This window comes from Rhinolophus sinicus, linkage group LG11 (genome assembly GCF_036562045.2).
Source record: "Rhinolophus sinicus isolate RSC01 linkage group LG11, ASM3656204v1, whole genome shotgun sequence".
Classification (NCBI taxonomy): Eukaryota; Metazoa; Chordata; class Mammalia; order Chiroptera; family Rhinolophidae; genus Rhinolophus; species Rhinolophus sinicus.
In genome coordinates, this window is record NC_133760.1 from 60,709,328 (window position 1) to 60,737,090 (window position 27,763).

A 27,763-nucleotide genomic window follows, 5' to 3' on the forward strand; every position below is an offset into this window, starting at 1 on the left:
AGCAAAGAAATAATAAATTATCAGAGAAGTAACAAGACAGTAGAATAGGACTTTGAGTCTCTAGGGGCAGTGAATTGTGGGAAAGCAAATATATGGGAGACTAATGGCAGATAAAGGCTGGTTAGTGAAATTTCCTTTGGTGCCATCTCCAGGCTGATAAACACCTAAAGTCTCCAGCCGATTAACTTTTGTCCTTCCTGATAAAGAGAGGAGGAAGGATACTTTGTAAGTTTATGTCCTCCTTTTAAGCAAATAATGGGAAGGCACAGAGGTTTTCTTGTATTTGTTTCTTCTCAATTGCCTTCAGCTCAAAATAATTCTTATGCCAAAGTGGCATATTTTTGGGTGGTAAATTCTGTCTCCTTCAGTCATAGCGCAGTGGTCCTTACATAGCCAAGGGTCCCCTTTAATGCTGTGTCCTACTGTTTCCTCTTTCTGTTGTCATTTCTTCTTCTCTTACCCCACTCCTGGAAGTAAGTGCCAGAATTGGTTTTGTGATTTTATTTTTTTATTTTTAATCTTGTCTTTTGTTTGGTTCTTTGAAATTACCCCAGGCTGTGATCTGTTTCTCTTTCCATTCTCAATATTGTGTTACCTGCCCTCTGCCAGAGTAGTATTCACTTTGATTAGAAAGAAGTGAGTTTCAGCTGAAGAATAGACATGGCTCTTGGCAGCCCTTCAGAACTGTGTGTATGTAGGAGGGAATAGCCCTGGTGGAATGTGACGTCACTGAAACTTTTTTTTTCTACTTAAAAAAAAAAAAATTATTGACTAAGTTTGAAGCATGGCTAAAGTTGGTATTGTCTTTGCAGCAGTTATTCCTGTGAATATTTTGGGCTATAGTTTCCTACTCTTATTTCTTTGTCAGTGCAGCTACTTCTGCTTTCTGTCCTTAAAGATTTTTGGTTCACTGAGGTACCCGTTCTTTACTCTAGAGATGCTATGGATTTGGTCTATTTGATTGGCTCTCTGCTTAGTTATTTCAAGAAATTTGGGGCAGAAAGTAAAGTAGATTACTCTCTGAGTCTAATCTCTCAGGTTGCTTCTATTTCTTAATAACAATTCTGTTATTCATCAGAGCAATTTTCTCTTGACTTGTACTGAGGACATAATTTATAGTTTCTGTTTCTTACATTAACTAACTTTCATTGAGACTCCTTTGCCTATATGCTTTAAACTCAAATACTGACAGCATGAGACCTGTTATCAGTTTAACGATCTGAGAAAAGACAAGATGTGTAAGAAAAAAACATAGATGAATAAAAAGGATGGGCGTTTGACTTTAACCCATCTAAAAATGAGCCTAAATAGTTTTCAGTTACATGCAAAAAGCTGAAATTAGGGCATTAGGAACAAGCATGTTTTAGCATTTTTTAGGAAACACCCTTGTGTTAGCAGGATTTCTCAACCTCAGCACTATTGATATTTCAGCCCAAATGATTCTCTGCTGTGGGGGCTGTCGTATGCATTGTAGGAAGTTTAGCAGCATCCTAGGCCTCTACCCACTAAATGCCAATATCACCTAGTCCCATCCCCCACTAGTTATGACAACCAAAAATGTCCACAGCCATTGCCAAATGTCCCCTGGCAGAGGGTGAGACAAAATTGCCCCCAGTTAAGAACCACTGTGAAAAGGAAGAACCACTCACCTAAAATAGCTTTTCTAGTACTAGGTGATAAAAGTGTATAACACAGAATTGTATGTCCATTATATCTAACTCAATACCTTAAAATAGAATGCATCTGGTCACAATCCCATGAAATATTAAAAACATTGATAAATGTGGTCGCTCGCTCGTGGGATGTGAAAGTATTCACAAGGCACAAAGGAATAAAAGTTAGAAAATTTAAGAAGGGAAGCACCGGCAGAGGAGTTGCTAGGGGCAGAGTCTAGGGTAGACGGCTACACCAATGAAAAGATGTGTTGGGATTTTATATTTTCTAACCAGGATGTAAATTGCTTTCGTCTGCTGGGAAATTTTCCATTGCAGTCAGCTTTGTCTATTGGGGTGGAGGAAGATGTGGTTAAACTTGCTATCACAGCCTTTGCAGATGTTGTGGAAGCTTAAGCTGGAGCCAAACGGCTAGCCCCAAGCTCCTTCCTGTTTTCCCATACCTATCTTAATTAATTGATACTATCTGAGCTCAGAGGGTTAAAAGCAGAATATAAAAGCTAGGGGAAAAGCTCTAACATTAGAAATTAAAATAAGACAGGAACTCTTGTAAACAATTATTAGCCAAAGTGGAAAGCAAAACCAAAATTGAGAATGTCTCGAAAATAACAAAACTGATTTATGAAATCTTAACTAAAACAGTGCTCAGAAGAAAATTCATTATATTCAATATTTGTATTACTAAACAAGAAAAAGAAAAACAAAAGTAAATGGAATAGGCATTCAACCTAAGAAGTTAGAATTCTATGTACAAACTAAGAAAAATAGATGAGATCAGTAAAAAAAAAACCACCAAGATATTAATGAATTAGGTAACAGAAGAACAGCAGAACTAATTAATGAATTTTCTTTTCCTTTGGGAAATTTGCTGTAAGAAATCCAGAAACAATAAAAAATAAGTAGATAAACCACTAATTAATTAGTAGGAAAAACAATAAATAGACATAAAAAATAAGAATGAATGGGGTAAATAACCGGAGGTTCAGGAAAATTAAAGGAATCAGGAATACAAGTGTGTATGAGAGCCCAGGGTTTTTTTGTTGTTGTTGTTGTTGTTGTTGTTGTTGTTGTTGTTATTTAGTGAAATATCCCAACTGCTTAGGATACAGCCTAGCAGAGTGGCACACAAAGAAAATTTGCTGACTAAATGAACAAATATATTTGCAATTGATACACTGTATAACATCGATGAATTTCAAGAAGAAGATAAATTTGCAAAAATTGATCCTAGATGAAATAGAAAGTGTACAGGTTTCCTGTTGACAGAGATGAAAATTTCAGGTAAATTTTACTAACATTTTACGGAACAAATCATTTAAATTTAATTTAATTTATTCTAGAGTGGAGAGAAAGAAAACCTTGCTCTCTCTTTTTAATAATGGAATGAGCTCACTTTGATAATAGAAACTAATTAAAGATCACATATAAAGGAAACTACAGAATAGTCATATATAAATGTCAGTACAAAATGCTTAATAGTATATTATCAAATGGTAGCACAATTAAAATAAAACATGTTCAGTGATTTTCATGGTGTTCTGCTAAGGCTACTCTTCCCTCAGCAGGACTTAAAAATGAGGTCTGCCCAGCTCCTAGTCTTCTGGCAACTTTATCTTGTCCTGACCACCCTAGGACAGGATTACAGGGCCCTAAATACTGCTCCTAAAGATGCCTCATAGCCTTTGAAGGAAGATTTACCAATAGCCAGATTTAAGAGGGAATGTGCAAAGGTCCATGTGTTTTTGCCAGGACCTCTGCTACCCCCTCACCCCTCCATACTCTGCATCTCAGCTCTTAAACTAGCGAAAATACTAGTGCCCAGAAGGAGATTATGATTCAAAGTGATTACCTATCCTTTCCGGACCCCGTGCTCCAGCTAAGAGAAGTGAGAACTTGGGGATTTGGTATCTGGAAGTAGAAACAGGAAGTCTATAGTTCAGATTCGGGGAGCGTTCACATTCAAGGACCAGGACCCCACAAGACACCCAGATTTAATTACTAGTCTACAATGGTCAGGACTCGAAGTCACCAGTAGAGGCCTGAAAGTTTTAGGGAGGTCCAGAGAAATACCAAGCCTGGGAAATACGATTTTGCTCAACGTTTGTTACTTCCCACAACTGTGGTCATAAAGTGTGCACATCTCCAAGTGCTGAAGGCTGCAGACATGGGATCATTGCCTGTGTCCCTCTCATGGCCTCTCTGGATGCCCTCAGTGTCCTTACCTGTGGAAGAAAGTGCCTGAGGGAGGTCTTCTGGGAGAACAGTCAGGGACAGGTGGATGTAGAAACATTCTGCAGGCGGGGCAGGCAGTTCTCACTGCTCCTGTTCATATGTTTTCCATGGATCAGTGAGTATGACATGCTTTTGGCCTCCTCTCCTTTTCCAGGCAGGTTATGTCACTATTAATGTAACTTACTCCATAGCAGATCAGAGGCCTCTGATTAGAAAGGAGATTGATTTGGGTGAATAAATATCTCTGGGATTGCAAAAGCCCTCAGGTAAGTCGAAATGATTGGTGCTCAATGCCTGAACTCAGCAAAGCTTTGACTAAGGAAGGCCATTTTTAGTGTTGACCTCAGTTGGAGAGGCTGAAAATCTTAACTGAGGGATGGTATGTTCATTTGCTAGGGCTGCTGTAATAAAGTGCCACAAACTGGTGACTTACACAACAGAAATTTATTATCTCACAGTCTGGAGGCCAGAAGCCCAAGATTCAGGTGTTGGCAGAGTTGGTTCCTTCTGAGGGCTGTGAGGGAGAATCTGGTCCATGTCTCTTTCTGAGCTTCTGGTAGTTTGCTGTAAATCTTTGATGTTCCTTTGCTTGTAAAAGCATCCCTCTGATCTCTGCTTCTATCTACACATGACGTTCTTCCTGTGTGCCTGTCTGTGTCCACTTTTCCCTTTTTATAAGGATACTAGTCATAGTATACTAGGGTCCACTCTCCTCCAGTATGATCTTATCTTAATTATTTACATCTGCCATGACCTTATTTCCAATTAAGATCACCTTCTGATCTTACTGGGGGCTAAGTCTTGAACATATGAATTTGGAGGGGGGGATACAGTTCATCCAAAAATAGATGGGAAGCTTGAGAAGGGTGAGAGTGGAGGGAGAAGTGACGTGCAGAAGCTCACATTAGACTGTTACTCTTTCCTAACCTTCCTGTTTTCTGTCTCCAACATCTCTGTTATGACTAAGAGAGAATTCCCCTCTTCTAATCTTTAGAAACACACACACACACACACACACACACACACACACACACACACACACAACACACACACACACGGTGCCAAAAAAATGTACATACATTTTAAGAAAGGGAAAAACAACATTAAAATTTTAATAATATATACCGATAACAAAAGATGAATACAAGTTACGTGTATGCATTTTTCTTGGCACCCCTGGTATATATATATATTTTCCCTGACAAATGGTGGGACTCTTTTCCAATGCCTGTGTTTTTAAAAATGGTTTGATGGGTGTGGTCCTTTCTCCACATCAGCCCTTTCTAAATACTTTGAAGTGGTTTGATGACAGAGATCAGGACTCATGTTTCTGTCCTTTCACTACGGTACCCCTTTTTCTTCCCTCTCTTCCCAGTGCTAAATGTATAATAGGAACTTGATCAAAGGTCTTTTCATGGAATTGAATTCCAGCCCCCCCTCCCCCATCCAGCAACACAATGGAGATCCATGTGGTGGAGCCAATCATTATTGTTATTATTTTTTTAATTAAAGTTTATTGGGGTGACAATGATTAGTAAAGTTACATAGATTTCAGTTACATAGATTTTTTAAATTAAAGTTTATTGGGGTGACAATGATTAGTAAAGTTACATAGATTTCAGGTGCACAATTCTGTAATACATCATCTATATATGGCATTGTGTGTTCACCACCCAGAGTCAGTTCTCCTTCCATCACCATATATTGGAAAAAATCATTCTATTTTATTCATTTTTTTGAACAAAATATTTCCCAGAAGACAGCATTGTAAGGATTACTATTGGAATTGGTGGAAATAATGAGTAGAGAGCACTCAGAAGTAAATGTTTTCAGGTCATTGAAGATCATCTGTAAGCAACTGATCTTGGACGAACACAGTTTTTGAAGAACTCTCTTGCCTTGTGGGAGTGACTTCATGTGATTGAATAAAATATATCGCTTTAGTCGAACTGAAAATAGGTACATCTCTATTGCAGAATTCTAATAATTTTATTCACTTAAAAAATTTACATACAGTAAAAGTACCAGGGTTCTTTTGAACTTGCTTTCTCGAAATTCACATAATTATCCCAATAACACTTTTAAAGTCTTAGGTAGAATAATTTTATAAAGTTTCTTTTTTCAATATATTTCCTAAAGCCTCCTTTTAAGATGCTTTCTTTTAAAACAGTTATCTTTGGACCATTTTATGATACAAGATTTTATTTGTGTGTCTTGATAGTCTCAAGCCATTTCACATAATGGTGGTCATATAATGAATGGGGCCGAGAGTGACTGTGTAAGTATGGATCCCCAGTTATGTTGCAGCTCAGGCCCTTTCAAGCATGCAAGAGAGAAACTGCAGTTATCCATCCCTCAAGCTGGGTGAAAGCTAACCAAACACATATTGGCTGGAAATAACCACCAAATCATGGCTTTGCTAAGCACTGTGGTATTTAATATTTCCAAACCATTATTTCTACAGATTTAAACATTTTTTTCTTCAACATAGCTAAGCCAAAGTTACTTATATTACACAGAAGTTAAGGCTGTTACTGTCACCACTTCATCTGAGGATATAGTGAAAACCCCTTTCGTTTCCACATCTGGGGGAAGCACCCAGCCAAAGGTCCTGGCACACAATGGGCACGGGCTGGGGGCTGAGGGGTGGGAGTCAGCTCAGGAGTTCTCTGATGTCAGTATTCATCATGAAACGGGTATTCAGGATGATCACACCACCTGCCAAAACAATTCCCCAAGGGAAAAATTTCAGTCTGAAGTCGCATAGCTGTATATGTTACTAGCATCCTTTGACAATTTCACTGACCACTCCCTCGGTCTTACTCCCTCTCTGTTTCTCACCCACCCTCCTCCCATTTTTTCTGAAGCCCTGGACAGCACCTGGGTTTAAGTGTGTGTGTGTGTGTGTGTGTGAGGTAAAGTTGATAATTTGAGCTCTGGAAAGGTGATGACCGGCAAAGTAACCTTCTGCAGCTATGGTGACAGTGATAACCTATCTCTTAAATAACAATGGTGAAAGAGCCTTTGAAAGGACGGCAGTTGGGTGTGTGTATGTGTGTCCATTTGCACGCATGCGCACACACACCTGTCATAGAACATATCTAAGAGTCAGATCTCTGCAAGTACTATGAGCTTTAAATTGAAATATAAAACAAACAAAAACATGGCTCTCAAATGTCAAGGATTAATTGGATGAAAAACAGAAGAGAATCATGGCCCAGCATGCCTAAATAATAGTTTTTTTTTTAAACCAGTGGGGCCTAATTTTTGTTTTTCCTTTCTGATTTTTCTATTTATTTCCTGGTATGATGAGTTATTTTTCCAGTGTTGCTAAATTAGGTATTAATTATGCCAAATATCAAACCAGATAATGTCACCAACTAACTGTATCAAAATCAGTACATTGGTGGATTGACTATATCTTACTCTTTTAATTTAATGATATTTACTAATAGAAGTTGTTTATCTTCAAGAGCTATTAATTAACCTATAAGTTTTTGTTAGTTCTGAGTCTGTGTTTACTCTTTCATCCTCGAGGCTAGGTGGTACCTTTTGATGTCAGTAACTTTTTCCCCCTGGAAAATTCACATTAGGAAGCTATTTTATTAATTCAGAAATGGATTCAGACATTTAATAGTAACACAGAGCAGTTTCTGACTCATGAAAAATAGTGGGGCCAGTAGGGTAAGTGTCCAAACTGTATGAACCATCTCAATGAGCATTTTCTAAATGTTCACTTAAAGAGAAGATTGAGGAAAGGTGACTATCCAGGTGATCTGAAGAACTGGAAAAATGAACAAAGAACGATTAAGAAGAAAAAATACGTGTGTATATACAAACACATATGTGTGTGCATACATATTGTCTCTGTTTATTATAAAAGACCTGTAATATTTAGAGAGTAAAGGGTACTTTACTGATTAGCTGAATCTGGTAACACTTTGAAGGAGTGTAAGGAATTTTGCTTGTGGGTGATCAGCTAATAGAATTATTAATAGAAGTTCCAAATCTTATAGGTAAGCATTTGTTTACAATTTGAGGCTCTTGGCTCCCAATCTGGTGCTCTTTCTACTACATTCTCATGCCTCTCGCCCAGGAACTGTTTTTTTGTTGTTGTTGTTTAAAACTTTGCTCTAATTTGTACATCGCTTAGATTTTTAGGAGGAAAAGCTATGAGTTGTTTGAATAATTGTGCCAGGATTGTACACTAGGACTTAATTCTCCTCACGATCTTTAGCCTGCCATGCCTTCACCTATCATATAAATGCTAGAATTCTTTTAAATAAAAATGTAGATTGGCAGGGACTTCCTAGAATGGATGTAATTTACCCAGACTTGTTTAATACTCAGAACATGCTGCCCACTGACCCGACCCTTTGGCTTTCTGTGGACAGAGGTCCCAGTTCATGAGAGCCCTGTTGGTTGACGCTTGACAGTTCCCACACCCCTGGGCAGTATGTGATGAATGATCCCCAAAACTCACATGAGCAGTTCCACGAAGCGGGTATTTTTATTCAGGGCTTCAATCTTGTTCATATCGTCTTCAGTGAGAGAAAAATCAAAGACCTGAAACAACAGAAACAAAAGACAGACATTTATAGTGATAGAAGGTGGGTCAAGCTTGGGACCAGGGAGTGGGGCCCGCAGTGGAAACCCTTCAAAGGTTTATGAACAGTTCTGCAAATGTGTAAGACGAGCTGGCCTAGTGCTGGGGGGCCACCCACCCATGTGGAGCTGTTATTCTCTTCTGCCCTTTGTTTTTAAGACAATTCTGTTGGGGGCATCTTGCAAGAAATTCCAAATGTCCTGAAACAACGTATGTGCAGGACATCTGAAATTTCAAGAGTGAAGGATTTTTATTTCTGGATAAGATGCTGAACTTTTGATTCTGGGCTATGGTCTTTGTACACTTAAAAAAAATTCCCTAGTCTCTAAATTGGCTTCTGTATTTTTTTTTATTAGTTTGGCTTCTGTATTTTTTAAAGAAACTTTTAATTTGTTTTGTTTTATCCTCTTCATCATTTCTCTCATCATTTTTTAATGTCTTTTTTTCATTCACAGAATATGTCTTCGTGATCTTTTCTGTCAGAATATATACACTGACTTTATCCATTTAACCACTGTATCCATAGTATACACATTAAACAGTTTAATCATTCCCCCATTGGTTGTTTCCAAGTACTTTTCTTAGGGAACGCTTTCTTTGCTTATTTATTATCCAACTATTGGAATTTATGAGATTGTGTAAGGAAACAAAAGTTTGCATACCGTAAAAACAGTCATGAATGAATCAATCTCTCCTAAAATGAATCCTTACTCAAACATCCTTTTTGCTCTTTTGTTTGCCCTCTGAGTGTTGGTGAGTCAGTTTCTGACTCCAGTGCATATGCAATGTCCCCTAACAGCAAAGTGAAGTTGCAAATCTTGCTAAAGATGCAGGATTTCATGAAGTTAATGAAAGGGATGCTGGAGGTTTGCTCTGATTATAGGCACAATCATTTTCAAATAAGAATCGGACACAGTTAGCATTTACTCTGGTGGATATATCAAAAGAGTATGACTTGAAAAAAAAATAAAAGGATTAAGAATTTCCTTCAGATGAAGCCCTCTGAAATTTTAACAAAATTATTCTTTATGATCACTTTGCAAAAACTGTGAAATAGAGGATGTCATGTTGTTATGTAATTTTGTCAAGCGTATTGTAAAAAATCAACACTGTTTCACCGTGTCTCTTCTATGATTTAGTGCACATATGTGATTATAACCTAAATTTTGTTAAATATAAAACGAGTAAAACTACTTTCATAATTTTTGCTTTCAATTTTAAGATAAAGTTCCAAGTTCTCTTCCCCTTCATTATTTCTATGTGATGTTTTTCTTATTATATGGATTGATTTCAGTGCTCTTTTATTTTTCATGGCACAAATTATCCTAAGTGAATGAGGATCTCATTTTACAAAACTGAGCTCCTGATATTTCCCCCAAAACCTGCTTCTCTTATAGTAAATGTTTTAAGAAGGAGAGTGTTAACTGTGAAATGCTGTTCAAAGACCTAGTGAGACAAGAACTGAGAACAAATTATTGGGTGTAGCAACGTGGAGGTCACAGGTGACCTTGATAAGAGCTGTTTCTGTGGATGGTCAGGGTAAAGGCTTGGTTTCAGTGGGCTTAAGAGAGAGTGGGGGAAAGGGACTTGGAGGCGGTGAAAATAGAATTCTAAGGGCTTTGCTATAAACGGAAAGAGAAATGGATAATAGCTGAGAGGAAAGTGAGTCTAGATTGGATTTTACTTTTTAAGATTGGAGGTTATAGCATGTTTGTATGTCGATGGGCATTAATTAGGAGAGAGAAGTTGCTTCTTATGGATGAGCAAAGAAAAGTGGTTTCTTGAGGTGGAACTGACTCCTGGTAAGGATACTGTCAAGACTGTTGAAATGACAACAAAGGATTTAGAATATTACATAAATTTAGTTGATAAAGCAGCCACAGGGTTTGAGAGGATTAACTCCAATTCTGGAAGAAGTTCTACTGTGGGTAAAATGCTATCCAACAGCATCACATGCTACAGAGAAATCAATTGATGTGGCAAACATCATTGTTATCTTATTTTAAGAAATTGTTACAGCCACCCCAGCCTTCAGCAACCACCACCCTGGTTAGCCAGCAGCCCATCAACATTGCAAGACCCCCCACCAGCAAATAGAGTATGACTCACTGAAGGCCAAAATGGTGGTTAGCATTTTTTTTAAGCAATAAAGTATTTTTAAATTAAGGTATGTACATTTTTTAGACATAATGCTATTGCACACTTAATAGACTACAGCATAGTGTAAACATAACTTTTACGTGCACGGGGAAAGCAAAAACTGTGTGTGACTTGCTTTATACGTTTCTTATGAGATATATGCTTTATTGCAGTGGTCTGGAACTGAACCCGCAATATCGCCGAGGTATACCTGTAATGTATAAGCAGCAAAGCAATCCCTGAAGTACTAGGAATTGCCTCAAATTCTGCTAAAATTAAATCTGGATATGGGCAGAATAGGTCAGGGAGTTGGTATAAAATAAAATACGACGACATTACAATTTTCTTATTACTCTGAACAGAAAATTCTCTAAATTAAAAAAACAACAACAACATACTTTTTCCATTTTCAAAGGTAGTTCTCTTACCTGAAAGTTTTCTTTGATCCTCTCAGGGTTAAAGCTTTTAGGAATGACAACCACGCCTCGTTGGATGTTGAAACGCAGAACAACTTGAGCTGCTGTCTTATTGTACTTCTTCCCCAGAGAGTTTAGAAGGGCATCCTTTAACAGGGGTGGGGAAGATGTATTCACCCTTTGAAACAAAAGTCAAAGCATGCATCATTTCAGCTGAGCAATGAGAACCAATAGTTCATCACGCACTCTCCTCCTCTGTCTTCCCGTTCACCTGGTAACCTACCAGGAGACTTCAGGTCCCCTGTAACCAGTGTCTCTGAGTGCAGAGTCGTCAATGAAGAGTTGCTCTTATTATGGGAAGACCAAGCGAGGCAAATGTAGAGAACTGCCTCTTTCAGAGGGTAAATAATACTTCTTTGCTGGATCTTACAGAGAGAACTGGGTTAGAAGTAGGCATAGGGGGGAAGCAGGAAGCCCGAAGTGGAAGAAACAGAGGCGCAGCTCTTGGAATCATGTTAGAGCAGAAAGATTTCTACTCTGGTCTGGGGAACACATCACAGTGGCAATGTCTCCATTGACTACAGAGATCAAGAAATTCTAAAATCTCAGAATATGACCATGGAGACTCTTTGTCAAATAATACCTCACCTGACATTTATGGAGCATTTCCTCTGTTTCAGGCACTGTTAGATAATCTTATACACATAGTACAGTCCATTCTTATAGCATCTACATGAGGAAGGTTTCATTAGCTTCAATTTGTATGTAGAGAGAATGACTTGAAGAGGTAAAGTTACTTTCTTAAGATCACAAGACAAATGGAGTCATTCCAGTCAAGAAATTCACATCGGCCTCATATTTGATATCAAAGGACACATTTCCTGAAGAGACATATAGCATTACTCACCAGATCGGATTCCTAGAGGTCCCCAAAGGGCTATATGCAACAAGGACAATGTCATGCTGTTGGCAAAATTTCAGGAGTTTTGTCTGGGTGAAATACGGATGGCACTCAACCTACGTGGTTGTATTGGAGAGGAGAGCACAAAATTAAGGCCTTGTGGATGAATGCAATCTTACATGGTTTGAAAAAAGCCCTTCAATAAAGTCCGTTTAAAAGTATTATGGATAATGAGACAAATCCTAAATATTTTTCCTAACAAGGAAACTTCCATTGTTTATATCCCGGTGAGATTAATTAACACAAGCTTAGAGAGGTCACCCTCTGGGGCTTAATTCTGAAATAACTGGGGTACAATTCAATTGTGTATACCTATCAAAATTTAAAACTTTAAGTGAAGAGACGCAGTTTACAGCGGGCATTCTAGCAAATACAGTTTCCATAACAGTCTCAAGGCTCAGATTACGGTTTTAGTAACTAGAAGTGACATGTTACAAGTAGAAGTGACATGTTACAAGTAGAAGTGACATGTTACAGAAGAACCTCTGTCCCTAGCTATCGAACAGCTAAGAATATTTTCACAAGAAGTAGAGCCTGTGTAACACTACTTTTAAAGATCAATTTTGTCCTCTTGGCCGAGATTTCTTTACACCACCAAATGTAAGCCTGCTTTCATTTTCAGTATCCTACTGACACGATTCCTGTACTAAAAATACTTGTGTCAACAAAATTCTTCTCAAGTTTCTTCTTGAAGACTATGGTAGTTTTGACCTATGCTTTTCTTTTCTTCTGAAAAGTGGCACATACTCATAGACTAAAATAAGTGAGGAATCATAGTGGTCATAGTATTTCTTTCCTTTACCCTCGCCCACTCCCAACATTACTCTCCACTTTCAGTCCCTTTTTTGTTTTCAGTCTTGTTTATTATTGGTAGACCAGTCTTTCCAAAACACATAATTTATCACATCGCTGCTTAGAGACTAAGTATAAATTCTATGTTTAATGCCTGCCTGCTTATTTAAAACACATTTAATTTTCCCCACAAAGACTCCTTTCTAATCAGGTTACCTGTCTCTGGCCTATTAAATATGTATATATATGTATGTATGCATACGTGTATGTGCGCGTGTGTGTGTGTTTATATGTATATGGAACATTTTTGTAACCGACCCTTTGAAAAAGGATTTTGTATGATTTGTAGCAAAAGGTATACGTAATAAGGCTAATACAATTAAAAACAGAACAAACAGGTTTGTGAATATCAAATCTGTGACTAAACAAATTTGGGACTTCACAGAGTTGCATTGGGCAACATATTAGAAACATGCACTTAGCAAAAACTTTTGAGTTAGTATAATACATAATGTAATATAATATAACATAATATAATATATGTTTGCAGAGATAGTTCTTAGATAAAAATACTAGGGCATATCACTAAAGGGACACTCAGTGAGGGAAATTCTGGGGGTGAGGGTGGGAGTGGATAACCTAATGTGATCCAAGTCCATGTGAACCCAGAGAACCACATTCCTTCTTTTCATAGCATTCATCTCAGTTTCTAATTATAAGTAACAATTTTGTGATGGTTTGATTAATGTGTGTTCCCCTCTAGACAGTTATTGCCATGAGAGCAAGGACTAGAATCTGTCTTTGGTCACTTCTTCATGCCCAGCACCTAGCAAGGTGCCTGGCGTCCGGCAGCTGCTTGATGACTATTTGTTAAATGAATGAGAACAATACCCATACATAGAGTACGGGGCCACAGGCTTAGGGAACATCACGATTGATGCTGTAGACTGTTGTGGACCGGACTTCCGATGGGCTGCTTGATGGGGGTAATTTCAGGCCAGGGAATGACCCTCATTGAGGAGGCTGGGACTGGATGCTCAGTTGAAGGCAGAGGGTGGGGATGGTTTCTGATGTCATGGGGACTTGACGTCATCAGGCCCTGGAACCTCCTTGTTTTCAAGTATCTAAGCACACTTGCCTTCCTGTTTTTGCTAGGGACTGGTGACAGTCTTCCGTGAGTGGACCAATGGACACGCTGTCTTTACTTTTCCTTGCTTGCGATGTAAAGTTGATGTAACTTGTTAGTGTCTTGACGTGTCTGGGGCTTTTACAGCACTATTTGGTAATGCTGAACTTTACATATTCAAATCTCAGGTAAGGTTAAGAAGCTGGACAGAACCCATGAAGGAAAATAGCAAAAGCCCTTTCACCAATTAACCCTGTCCTCGTCTGTCTTTCTGTAAAAACTGTGTTGAATTTTCATTTCATTAATTAAGTCACTCAACAAATATTCACTGACTCCTGTGTCAAGGCCCCTGTGACTTAGGCATGGTGAATAGGGTCAGGAGCCACTTTGAGGAATTTGGAGATCTTTCCTTTCTCTCTCCCTCTTCCCCCCACCTTCCTTCATTGTTGAGTTAAGTGTTGGAGCTTTGTGTGAGATGAAAAGGCCTGAGCTAGATCTGTAGCGTCCTTGGAACTAGTCTGAGAAAACTCTCCATGACAAGTTGCCCACCACAAAGGCTTTCAGACAGACTAAGCCAGGCGTGGAGCCTGGAGACACCTTTCTTTAGATGGACATCGTGGATAGTACGAGGAAGCCTGGAATACGCAGGCTCTGAGAAAGCGTATAGCGTGAGGTCCCATTTGATGTGGCTTTGTTCTCGACGTCTGTGAAAAAATACATCAAGTTGCAAATTTTACTGTAGATTTATCTTAATGGGAAAATTAATGTTGAAATACGTGAAGTTTGAATTGTGCAAGGTCTTTGGGTTTGTATCCTTTACACATAAAATGTGTGCACTCTGTGTAATGCCCACAATATGTTCATCATATTCCTGGATGGAAAGCTGCTTTGCACCGCACCAGAAGCTACCCATTTTGTATCTTTGGAGTATAGGTGGTCCCTCCCAATGCTCAGGATAATGGCTGGTGGTCAGTAGACCTGCACTTTGATCCATGCCGTCTCCAGCATCTTGATGAACGTGGCTTTCAAACACCACAGAACAAACACATGAATGAGCTCAGGCTGTGATCTTCCGGCATGTCTTGCTTCCCTCCTGGGATGTATTTGTGAAGCTCTTCAAAGGGCTAACCAATCAGATTATTTCCTCCTTTGCATGAGGATACACACTGTCAAATTTCTACTCTGTTTTTCATTCTGAGATTAAAAAAAAAAAATCACCATCTTTCTCTGTATATTTGTAAGAAGAAGCCTGTTTGTCATTTCAACGTTTTTATGATAAAGTATTGTTCTTGGGGGCACAGGCAGGAGATGTGCCGGTGAGGGGCAGCGCAGGAACAAAGGGATGGATGGAGGTCAGTTAGCAAGTCCAAGGTGGTTCCTCTATTCCTGAGAGCATATGGTGGGTACGCTTACGTGTCATTTTGGAAGTGGAACTTCTAAAATAGCAGCGCTTCTATTTCAAGTGTGGGCTGTTGTCCTGGTGAAGCGAATCATTCATTCTTTCTGTTATGAACTCGTACCAGACTCTTCTGAGTTACTAAAAACAGTGAATCCACCAAACAAGTCAACCGTAATCTCATAATATAAGTATTTACCCAATCCAAGAGACTTGTTTAGTCTAGCTTCTTAATCTTTTATGAAGTAGGGCAGAGTGTATCATTAGCCCCATGAAATAAGATGGATAATAGTATTTTGTTGTGATTATAAAAGTAATGTACGCCCGCCACAGATGACTTGTAACATACAGAAGAGCATAAGGAAGAAAACAAAATTTCACTTGTAAAATTCACAGCCAGAGATAACCACTCTTTCTTTCCAATCTTTTTTCTATGCACATATTTTTAAAGAATTTAATTACCTCCATACTGTCTATTACATTTTGTATCCTGGTCTTAGGCCTTAATATCATGGCCATTTTTCTTTTCCTCAAAAATGATTCAGGAACATCTTTTATTAGGATTTCACATAATATGAATGTTTTATAATTTATTTAAACATTCCCCTAATTTTTCTTATATAGTTTGTTTCCTTCTTTTTTTTTTTGCCATTGCAGACAGGGCTGTGACAAACACACATATGGGTATTCGGATTTTTTTTCATGAAGATAGATTCCTAGAAGTAGAAGACTGTGATCATTTTTAAGACTCTTGATACTTACTGCCAAATCGCTTTCCATAAGGCTGAACCAGTTTGTACTCACCAGTACTTCATCCCTTGCTTACATAGAGCATTATATTAAAAAATGAAACAAGAGCTTTGCTAATTTGATATACAATACAAAGTCACACTTATATTTAAATTTCTGTAATTGCTGGTACAATTGAACACTTCAATATATTTACCAGTCTTGTAATTTGTCTCCTGTGAATTTCTGTTGATTTCTTTTGCCCATTTTTCTGTTGAGCATTAATGTTATTTCTCACTGATTTTTCTCATTGATTTTTAAAAAAATTATAGTTGGCATTCACTATTGTTCAGCTTCAGCTTCAGGTGTACAGTGCAGTGATCAGGCATCTACATCATCCCTGAGGTGGTCTCCCCAATGGGACAAGTGTCCATCGGATACCCTACAAAATCTTTACAACATTATTGATTACGTTCCCCAAATTAATTTTCAAAACCCCTTGGCCATCTTGTGGTTACTGACTGTTTTCTAATTCCCTCACCTTCCCCCTTATCCCCACCCCCCTCCCATCTAGCAACCCTCAGTTTTTCCTCTATGTCTCCAAAACTGTTTCTGATTAGTTCATTCACTTATTTTCTTTAGATTCCACATATAAGTGAGATAATATGGTATTTGTCTTTCTCTGTCTGACTTATTTCACTTAACATAATGTTCTCTAGGTCCATCCATGTTGTTGCAAATGGTAAGATTTTTTCTTCTTTATGGCTGCGTAATACTCCATTGTATAAATGTACCACAGTTTCTTAATCCAGTCATCTACCGATGGGCATTTCGGTTGTTTCCATGTCTTGGCTATTGTGTATAGTGCTGTAATAAACATAGGAGTGCATAACGATTTTTGAATTAGAGTTTTGGATTTCTCCGGAAAGATACCTAGGAGTGGAATTGCTGGGTCATAAGGTAGTTCCATTTTCAGATATTTGAGATACCTCCATACTGTTTTCCATAGTGGCTGCACCAATCTGCAATCCCACCAACAGTGCACAAGCGTTCCCTTTTCTCCACATCCGTGCCAGCACTTGTTGTTTGTTGATTTATTGATAATAGCCATTTTGACTGGGGTGAGGTGGTATCTCATTGTGGTTTTTATTTGCATTTCTCTGATGGTTAGTGAGGTTGAGCATTTCTTCATATGTCTGTTTGCCATCTGTATGTCCTTTTTAGAAGAATGTCTCTTCATGTCCTCTGCCCATTTTTTAATTGTGTTGTTTGTTTTTTTGGAGTTGAGATGAGTGAGTATTTTATAAATTTGTGATATTAGCACCTTATCAGATATATCATTGACAAATATTTTCTCCCATTCAGTAGGATCCCTTTTTGTTTTATTGATAGTTTCCTTTGCTGTGAAAAAACTTTTTAGTTTGGTGGAATCCCACATGTTTATTTTTTCTCTTACTTCCCTCGCACGTGGGGCTATATCAGTAAAAATCTTACTCCAGGTAATGTCTCATTGATTTTTATTGGACTTTTAATTCACAAAGATATGAACTCCGTTTTCTATTATAATTTTAAAAATGTAATTATTTGTTTTCTCTGTGTTTCTAATATTTTTAGATTTAACGTTTTTATACTACTATATTGATCACTTTCTTTATAATTTTTCCCATGGCTTCCTGTTTGATCCATACTTCTGGAAAACTAAAATTCTTTTGTAGTATTTACAAATGACTTCCTCTTTCTCTTTAAATCTTGATCATAGGGACATTTACTTTAGAGTATGATATGAGACAAAGATCTACCTTGTTTCCACATAACTAGCCATTTTTCCCCCACACCATTTACTGAAAAATCCATCCTTTTGCCATTAGTTTGTGCTACTTTATTTTATATCAATTTTTTATTACACTTGGGCCTGTTTCTAAGATATTTCTTATTTTATATTTATCTGTATGTTGGTTCTTGCCCTGATCTTACATTATTATAAATGCTCCATATGTCTTAATATCTGGCAGGTCTTGCTCCCCCTCATTATTTTTCTTCAAAAAATTTTTTTGGGTTACTTTTGTCAGGATTTGAACTTTCAGTATTTTGCTTTTTTTTTTTAAAGAGACATAAATTGAGAGAAGTTAAAAGCCTTACCCAGGGTCTTATGATAAGATACACGTGAATGTAGAGTAACCACAAGACTTTCTGATTCCTAGCCCAGGGTTCTACGTGTTAAGTAAACATTGAGGTCCCCCCCCCCCCATCAGCACTTCCTCCCCCCAGTCAAGCGGTACCTGGTTGCTGACTGGTTTATGTTTGAGTCCTGGTTTGTTCAGGATTAGCTCCAGCTGCCTGCGGTTAAAATTGGATACACCAAGGGATTTCACCAAGCCAGCATCTTTGCAAGCTTCCAAAGCCTGTAGAGTGAATGCCAGTGGGTCGTGAAAGAAGCCTCAAACAAGCAAGAATGAATGTTTATAAGTGTGACTATAAGTTCTTCAAAAAGCAAAACTCCTGGGTATGTGAATAGGCATTCTGTAAGGAAAAAGAACGTGGGGGAGACAGGAATTCTGTGATTGAGTTCAGGAAGTATTATATACCGTATCTTCCCCTTGTATTTTCACAACGTACACCAGCATGTTAATAATGATCTTATTTCTTGAAATTTGTTGAGGCTTCCTTTATGGCATGGTACCCGATCAATTTTCATAAACGTGATATGTGTAAAAATATATATATTCTCCTGTTTTGGGATGCAAATCTCTCCTCTTTCTCTCTCCTACCCATATGTATGTATACACACATTATATATAAAATTAGGCCTAGCTTTTCCTGGCTTCTCAATAATTTGAAGGAATATGTCAGAAATCTCCCACTCTAATAGTGGATGTATCAATGTCTTCATGCATTCTATTTTTTAATATATATATTTTTATATAATTTTTGCTCCATGTATTTGGAAGGTATTTTGTCCATATGTGTCTAAAATTGATTGGTATATCTTCTTGGTAAATTGAATCTTTCATCATCTTAGGGAGACATTTCCATCCCTAATAATGCTGAATGTTGTTTGATATTAATATTACTACACAGCTTTTTCTGATAAGTACTTGACTGATATGATTTTTTTCCCCTGTCCTTTAAATTTTAACTTTCACATGTCTTTATGCTTAGGTGTGCCTAATTCTAATCTGTCAATCTTTATCTTTCAGTAGGTAAATTTAGTTTATATTTATTGCAACTATAAATATATTTGAACTGTTTCTACTGTCTTATCTTAGTTTATCCCACATTTCTATGTTTCTTTTGAACGCTGTCTTACTTTTGAAAGGTTTTATATCTATACCTTTCCCCTAATAAGGACAATAACTTAGTGTGTTTACATATTTCTTGATTTACCCCCACTCCAAATCTATGATGTTAATGGTATATACAGAATTTAATTTTCAATTATTATGGGTATATTTTTCTCCTTTTATTTGGTTTTACATATGATATTTTTACAGATAATAAAAACTGTATCAATTTTGATTTGATCACTTTCACTTTGTACATTTCTTGGAGCAACTTTTAGATTTTTGCTCCTCTTATTTAAATACATCAGACGCAATGTTTTTTTTCTTTTTAATTTTTTAATTTTTAATTTTTTTTAAATTATAGTTTATTGGGGTGACAATTGTTAGTAAAGTTACATAGATTTCAGGTGTACAATTCTGTATTACATCATCTATAAATCACATTGTGTGTGCACCACCCGGAGTCAGTTCTCCTTCCATCACCATATGTTTGATCCCCTTTACCCTCATCTACCACCTCCCTCCCCCCTTACCTTCTGGTGCAATGGTTTTTAATGTTGGTCTTGTGGCAAAACTGAGCAGTGTGTAGATCAGAAAACATTTTTATCATGCATCAGTTTTGCCTTACAATTTGACTGGATATAAAGTTCAAGGTCAATGTTTTTATTCTTCAGTATATTGAAAATACTATTGTATTATCTGCTTTGCATCCAGTGCTGCTGATAATAAAACAAAACAGACTAAAACAGAACTGATACCAATTTCATTATATATGACTGACTTTCTTTCTGGAAGTTTTAATTTTTTCTTTTTTACAGATTTATTGAGGTATAATTGATAAGCAATAACGACACGTTTTAAGTGTACATTTTGATGAATTTTGACACATTTATACACCAGTAAAATCACCACAGTCAAGATCATGAATATATGCCATGGTGTGCTGGCAAATGTTTGACAACTAGCTATCCAGGAAAAGAAAGCGCCCCAATTTGTAGTGGTAGTTAATTTCTGTAATGTAACTACTCACATGGCCTGTATTAAACTTACAACTTCACATCACCAAAGGTGGAGTTAGGAAGAGATGTGCACAAAGAGTTCTTGCAAGCAGGTGTGCGCCGTTTCCAGTACATCACTGGAAAGATTCTCCTTTCCCCATTGAATGGCTTAGCGGTTTTGTTGAAAATCGACTCACAATCAACTTACGTATAATATGTATGCGTCTATTTTAGCACTCTCTGTTTTGTTCCATTGATCTATATGACTATCTTTATGCCAATAAAGCAGTGTCTTGATTACTGTAGCTGTATAATCAGTCTCGAGATTAATTAGTGTAAGTTCTCAAAAATTTATCCTCCTTTTTCAAAGTTGTTTTGGCTCTTCTGAGTCATTTGCATTTCTCTATAAATTTAAAAATCAGCTTTTCAGTTTCTATTGTGATTTTGACTGGGATTGCATTGAATCTGTAGACCCATTTGGGGAGAATTAACATCTTAACTGCATTGAGTCTTCTGGTCACAGCACGTAGTGTGCTTGTATGCCTCCATTTATTTAGATTTAAAAAAAAAATTTCTCTCAGTAATGTGTGAGAGTTTTTACTATATCAGTCTTGTACATATTTTAAGTTTACCTCTAAATATTTAATATTGTTTTTTTAAAACTTCAATTTCTAACTGTGTCTTGCTAGCATATAGATTATATATAGATATAGATTTGGTTATTTCTTCTCTGTCTTATGGGTAAATTACAAGCATACTTCTTAGTTTTCAAATATTTGATGGTTTTTCTGATATATTTTTGTTTTTGATATCAAGTTTAATTCCAATTTTAATCATACAGCTACTTTGCATAATCAGAATACTTTAAAATGTATTGAGATTCATTTTATGTCTCATAAAATGGCCTATTTTGTTAAATGTTCCCTGTGCAATTGAAAAATAGCATTCTGTCATATTTTGGCCAAGTATTTTATAAATGTCAGTTAGGTTAAGTAGGGTGATAATGTTTAAATCTTCTATATTCTATAGATTTTTCTGTGTATATTTTATCTGAATTATTGAGAGAGAAGTTTTTAAATCTCTGACTATAATTGTGGATTATTTTCTTTCCCTTTTCAGTCCTCTTGGTTTATGCTTCATGTATTTTGGAGTTCTGTTGTTTGGTGCACAGATGTTTAGGATTGGCTTTTTCATTATAAAACAAACTTCTTTATCCCTACAAATACTCTTTGCTCTGAAATCTGTTTTGTTATTAAAATAGCTACTTCAGCTTTCTTTCAACTACTGTTATCTACTATATCTTTTTGTACCCTCTTTGTTTTTTTTTTTGTAACGTTTACTTTCAACGTATTTGTGGTTATTTATTTAAAATGTTTTTTTTGTATGTAATATATAGGAGGATTTTGATGTATATGTAGTCTGACAACCTCTGCCTTTCAACTGGATCGTTCAGACTATCTGCAAATACTGTGATTATTGATGCCACTGAGTTTAAATCTCCCACCTCACTATTTGTTCTCTATTTTCCCCATCTTTTATTTTCCTTCTTTTCTTGCCTTTTCTTGGAATGATTAGTTTTCAGTTATTCTATTTTTGTCTCCTTTATTGGACTGGTTGCTATACTCTGGAAGCATTAACATTTTCCCTTTATATTTGATATTCTGAAATTTCTCTGTAATGTATCTAGGTATGGGTTTCCTTCTCTTTCCTCTTTGGTAATCTATACCCTTTCAATATCTCTTCCCCCACCCCTTCAAATATTGTTGTTTCCTTTCTTCTTCTTTTTTTCTGAGACTCCTGTTTTGTGAATACATGAAATTCTAATTTTATCTTGTACATCTTTTAGCTTTTTCCTTGTCCTTTCCTTCTTCATATGGGGAGATTTCCTCATTCTGATCTTTCAATGTGATCATTTTTTTTCCTCATCTGTATCCATTTTATTTTTTCTTATCTATTACATTTTTGGTTTTTCCTAATTATTATTTATGCTTCTTTTTTTTAAAAAAAGTTTTCTTGTTCTTGTTTCATATTGCTAATATGTTTTCTTATCTCCTTTAATATATTAATTGGCTAATTTAAAAGTTATTGGTCCTCTGTTCTGTTGATGTTGGGATCTGTAATTGAGATATGTTTTTTCCTTGTGAAATAAATGCCTTGCTAATTTTGGCTATGAGCTCATTTTCTCCCGGGGTACTGGCCACCCTGTCAGGCAGTCCCTTAGAGTGGAACACCAGACTCCAAACCTTGTCAGCTCCAATGATGCGAGGAGTGAGTATCTGCTCTCTAGGATGGAGAGCCCCAGGCACCAGAAAACTAGTCAGTGCTGCCTCATCCCTTAAAACAACTCCACCCTTCAGATCTTCAACTGTTACTTGCAGAGGAGAAGTCCATTAGAAAGAGACACTGTACTCATTAGAGTATATTCCCAGCCTTTGGAATTGGGAATGAGAAAGTAGGGCTGCATGTCTTCATAAATTGAACAGGTATAATCAGGTCACAGTTTAAAAATGTAGTCTTTTCAAGTAAGAGGCCCAGCTGAACTTACCTCCCAAGTGGCACACAGATTTGTTTTGTGATATAACCACCTGCCATTCTCATCTCGAGGATAGACTTCATCACCAGGCTGGGAAAAAGAAAACAAAACAAATATAATTCATTTCATTTATATATGGGAATTAAAATTATGGAATTTGAGTTGTCTTTATACCAATATACCCAGAGCTTGGGAAAGCAATTCAAGTTTAATTATGTATATGTTTAAATAATTATACAATAAATTATATATTTTTGTATATACATATATAATATCATATATATGTATATTTATTTATATATTTATATTCTTCCCTTTGTGGGACTGTCTAGAAATTTTCACTTGTCCCACACATGTGACACATTCATCTCATTATCTCACCCTGGCATTCATTTTCCCTTTATTTATTGACAGATTATTGTTGTTTTTAAGCCATGAAGTTTTCTCTTAATGACAAAATCTCTCATTAAAAAAAAAGAGTAGAAGTTGAGAATTAGGACTTTTAGACTCAGTGTTTTGACAGTCTATCTTTGCCAGAGTTGAAGACCACGTGGCATGTTCCGGCTTCTCAGTTCGGGCTAACTTGCCCAGTCATTCTTTTCCTTCCATTTTTGGGCCCTCCAAGAGTTCAGTATCTTTTTTTTCTCTACCTCACACATTATCTGAGTGTCAGATCTCCTTCTCTAGTTTTTGGATGATCCTGTATCAACCAAGACTGACTGTGGTGTGGAGTATTGTCTGTCAGATGTCTCCTTTTTGGCTAGATCTGAAATTGATTGGGACTCATTTCTTCTGGGCTTGGAAATGGGATAGAGAGAAATAAAAGATGATTCCTAGGCTCTTTGGATGGATGAGGCAATCATTTCTTGAAGTTGGGTTAGGAACCAACAGTTTGTCTTGGGTGTTTTGAGTTTGAAATGACCATTAAACACTCAAGTAGCTATTTGAGAAGGCAATTGAACAGAGACGTCTCAGAGAGAGGCTCAGAAAGAGGTCATGGCTGCAGACAAAATCTGGTAGTCCTCGGCATATAAAATAGTATTCAATCCATGCAACTGTGAGATCACTCATAGAGAGAGTGTGGCTCAGTACGGCAAGAATATTGAGAATAGAGTATTGGGCATAACAACATTTAGAGGTTGGCAGAGAAGAAGCTGCCAGAGAATCATTGGAGGGTGATATTATAGATGCCACAAGAAAACAATGTTTAAAAGAGATAGTGGTCAAGTGTATTGAAAGAGATTAAATAATATGAGGAAACAAAGTATCCATTGGATGTGATTGGCTCCATGGACGTCTTTGTAGACCTAGACGATAGGAATTGTTTTTATTGAAAACCAAGCAATTGGACAAAATTTATTATATTCTTACATTTTTCTCCCTAGTTTTTCCTTCCACCGTCTCACCTGAATGAAACTTTCCCCTGGGATAACACTTTCTTTAGCAAAGACAGTTTTGTCTCAATTTCCTCCTGTCTCACCGAGAGCAGGAAAGGGCTCCTTTCCTCGATGCCACGTCATGGTTCATGTTAATTGCTCTTTCTGTCTCTGATTTCCAGGCTCTTTGACCTTCTCAGTATTTATGACCCACATTCCCACTCCAGTCTCCTTCCACAATTCTTGCCTTTTGCAGTCCCAATTTTACTTCTGTTTTGGAATAGTTTTATGCCTCTATCATTAACTCTGTTAAATAATTGTTATTTTCCCAGATTTTAATTAAGTCCCTATCAACCCTGAACCCATGATAGATATTTCTATGATGTTCCCTTTAAGCTCCCACTGGATCCCTCATCTGGATAAGCCCATTGTCTTTTTCCTCCACTTCTGCTTCTACTGTAAGGCATTATTAGAAGAATATTTCAACCCTAAAAACCCATGCCATTGACTCTCATTCCTGTTCAATACCGTGTTTCCCCAAAAATAAGACCTACCCTGAAAATAAGACCTACCCTGAAAATAAGCCCCAGTTAAGATCGGCAACCAGACGGACTCATTTAGTACATTATGATGATGTTCCAGAAGAAGATGACATGACTGTATTTGAATAAATGTAGATTGTTGTACATGAAAAGTAAGACAGTCCCTGAAAAGATGCCTTAATGTGTCTTTTGGAGCAAAAATTCATATAAGACCCGGTCTTATTTTCGGGGAAACACGGTAGTAACTTCATCTTTTAAAAATGTCTTATCATGATTTTTTGTGTTTATATTTTGTTGTTCTGAAATTGTTTGCTTGTTAACATGGCATTTTAAAAAAGTGCTAAATTATTTACTGAAAGCCTAGCAAACTTTTAAAGGATCTTGTCTTGTCTGTGAAATTCCGACCTGGCCAATAAAAGCCTTTGATCACCAAGGTCATTGTGAAGCCTGCAAACCTGTATCTACAGGAAGTAGGAGGCAAAGAGGGAGTCTTCTCCAAAGTCCATCTTGGAGGTGACCACGGAGAAGAGTCAACACGAAAGGTGCTTCCAGGGAACAGAACAGGGGCAGCCCAGGTGGCTGCGTGGAGTCTTGTCCCTCAGCACGATCTGATTTGCCTCGTGCACAAGTGACCAGTTTCATTTTCAATCTCTCCTTCCCTCAATGAAATTTTACAGTAGTTGTTGATCTTCAGCAGTGTGTATGGGTGTGCTGTTGGTGGTTAAATTAACACTGAGTCCATAGATTGAGAACATTAGAGGAAGAAGTTCATGTGGACCAGAGGACTAGATATCACACCCTGGGCTTAGAGCTGACTTCTCAGACCTGACCATTCCTTGGGTTGTTTCCCTTTGGAGGGGCTGGAGGGGGAGTAAGTTTTCAGTTGTGTGTATTACTTTGCACTGTGTGGTGCAGGGACATTTTCATGACTATGTCCGTGGGAAGAAGTGTGTGTCTGGATGCTGGACAGCTAGAATGTGGACTAGAATTTGGGGACTACGTGACGGTTTGATGGAGAGTTTAAACTACAGTTTAAAGACATATAATAAAAAGTGCATTGGGTTATGAATCAAGAAACATGGGATCTAGGGCTGAGTATGTTACATATAGTCTTTCTGGCCATTTGTCGGCTTGGTTGTTGGTGCTGTGTGATTTCGGGTAACAAAGCCATAACATTCTATGGTGCCAAGTAACGAACTTGCTTCATGCACATGAACATGTTTCCCCAAAAATAAGACCTAGCTGGACAATCAGCTCTAATGCGTCTTTTGGAGCAAAAATTAATATAAGACCCAGTCTTATATCGTATTAAATTTATAAGACCTGGTGTATTGTATTGTATTGTATTGTATTGTATTGTATTGTATTGTATTGTATTGTATTGTATTGTATTGTATTATACCCGGTCTTACATTATAGTAAAATAAGACTGGGTCTCATATTAATTTTTGCTCCAAAAAACACATTAGAGCTGATTGTCCAGCTAGGTCTTATTTTCAGGGAAATGCAGTAGCCGCTGGCTCATGGTTGCCAGAGATAGAGGCCAAACCTTCAGGTATCTGAACTTACCTTAAAAGCCATGGGTACTTCAATGATGTAAAGGTCGACATAATCTAGTTGGAGGACGCTGAGTGTCTTTTCCAGGGTTGGGCGAACCCACTCCGGGTCAAGCTTTGTAGCCCACAGCTGAAAGAATAAAAGGAGAATAGTTAACTAACATCCGTGCTATTTTTCTTTCTTTTCTTTGTTTTTTTTTTTTAACAATAATGTGGACCTTTATTCTTTACAAAGCTTTCATACACATTTTATTCACTCATTTCATTTCACAAAAATATGTGTATGCTGCAGTTTAATTTGAGTATTAGTAAGCTAATGTAACGTGTGACACCCAGAGTAGAATTTTATCAGAATACAGCACCACAGACTTAAAGATCCACCTGAATCACAGAGGACGTAATTCGGAGATAAAGTCTTCCTCTGCAAAGTGCTAATTTCCTAACTGACTCTCAGCACTTAAACTTTTCCATTGTGTAACTAGGAGACGTGTATCTAAATAGCTGTGCTGACCTGGCCTGGCACTTTATTTTCATGTCACTCTGATAAAAGATGTGTTTCACCCAAGCAAGAAGTATGATTGCATGGGTGACTTCACTGGATCCTTCACATTGTAACAGACAATCCAGAAGCTGGTGAAATTTTAAATTATTTCAAAGGTGTCGAATCTCTTTCACTGCTCCTTTGTTCTCATTTGGTCCTACTCCGACCCCAAAGAAATTCTGCCATTTCCTACTAAGAAGTGACTGGATCTCTGGCTGAACCGATAATGTCACCAAAATGATTGGGTAGGAGACCCCAGCCTCATTCCACAACAGAGGCCAACAATTGGACAGCAATTCATGAATGAAAATGGGGAGATATGGAGGTCAAAGGGTTCAAACTTCCAGTTATAAGGTGAATAAATTCTGAGGATCTAATGTATAGCGTGGTGATTATCGTTAGTAAAACTATTATATATTTGAAAGTTGCTAAGAGAGTAGACTTTAAATGTTCTCATCACGGAAAAGACATGGTAATTATGTGAGAGGATGGAGGTGTTAGCTAATGCTATGGTGGTCATCATTTTGCAGTATCTAAGTGCATGAAATCAACATGCTGTGCATTAAAGTCACACAGTGTTGTATGTCAACATCTCAATAGGCTAAAAAAAAATGAATAAAAGGAACTTAGAGAGCTTAACAACAACAGAAAAAGGGAAAATAAATTACCTGATCTCTAGTGTCAGGTAATGAAAGATTAAGGCTTGGGTGGTCAAACCAGGGCATGTGTATCCTTGAAGTCTATAAAACATAGGGTGTTGAGGGGGTACTCAGAGCCTCAGGATAAATTAGTACATTTTCTTGGAGCATCGCATTTGCTCAAAGATTCCTTTGGGGGAAAAAGTTTTCAATTTCTGTACCCTTTTT

General features: G+C 37.2%; 2 protein-coding genes across 3 annotated transcripts in view; one reads left to right on the forward strand and one right to left on the reverse strand.

The window, feature by feature from the left end:
• CREB3L2 (cAMP responsive element binding protein 3 like 2) overlaps nucleotides 1-27,763 on the forward strand; it is a 205,600-nt gene that overhangs the window by 33,470 nt on the left and 144,367 nt on the right. The window lies entirely within an intron of this gene.
• AKR1D1 (aldo-keto reductase family 1 member D1) overlaps nucleotides 5,391-27,763 on the reverse strand; it is a 37,746-nt gene continuing 15,373 nt past the window's right edge. The window contains exons 3-9 of one of the 2 annotated variants that reach the window (XM_019750591.2): nucleotides 26,370-26,486; nucleotides 22,895-22,972; nucleotides 18,350-18,472; nucleotides 11,974-12,083; nucleotides 11,079-11,244; nucleotides 8,389-8,471; nucleotides 5,391-6,623 (exon numbers count right to left, since the gene is read on the reverse strand). In XM_019750591.2, coding sequence (XP_019606150.2) covers nucleotides 6,581-6,623; nucleotides 8,389-8,471; nucleotides 11,079-11,244; nucleotides 11,974-12,083; nucleotides 18,350-18,472; nucleotides 22,895-22,972; nucleotides 26,370-26,486 — 720 coding nt within the window. In that variant the 3' untranslated portion in view covers nucleotides 5,391-6,580. The remainder of the gene's footprint in view (nucleotides 6,624-8,388; nucleotides 8,472-11,078; nucleotides 11,245-11,973; nucleotides 12,084-18,349; nucleotides 18,473-22,894; nucleotides 22,973-26,369; nucleotides 26,487-27,763) is intronic. The other variant, XM_074315318.1, reaches the window with a different exon arrangement.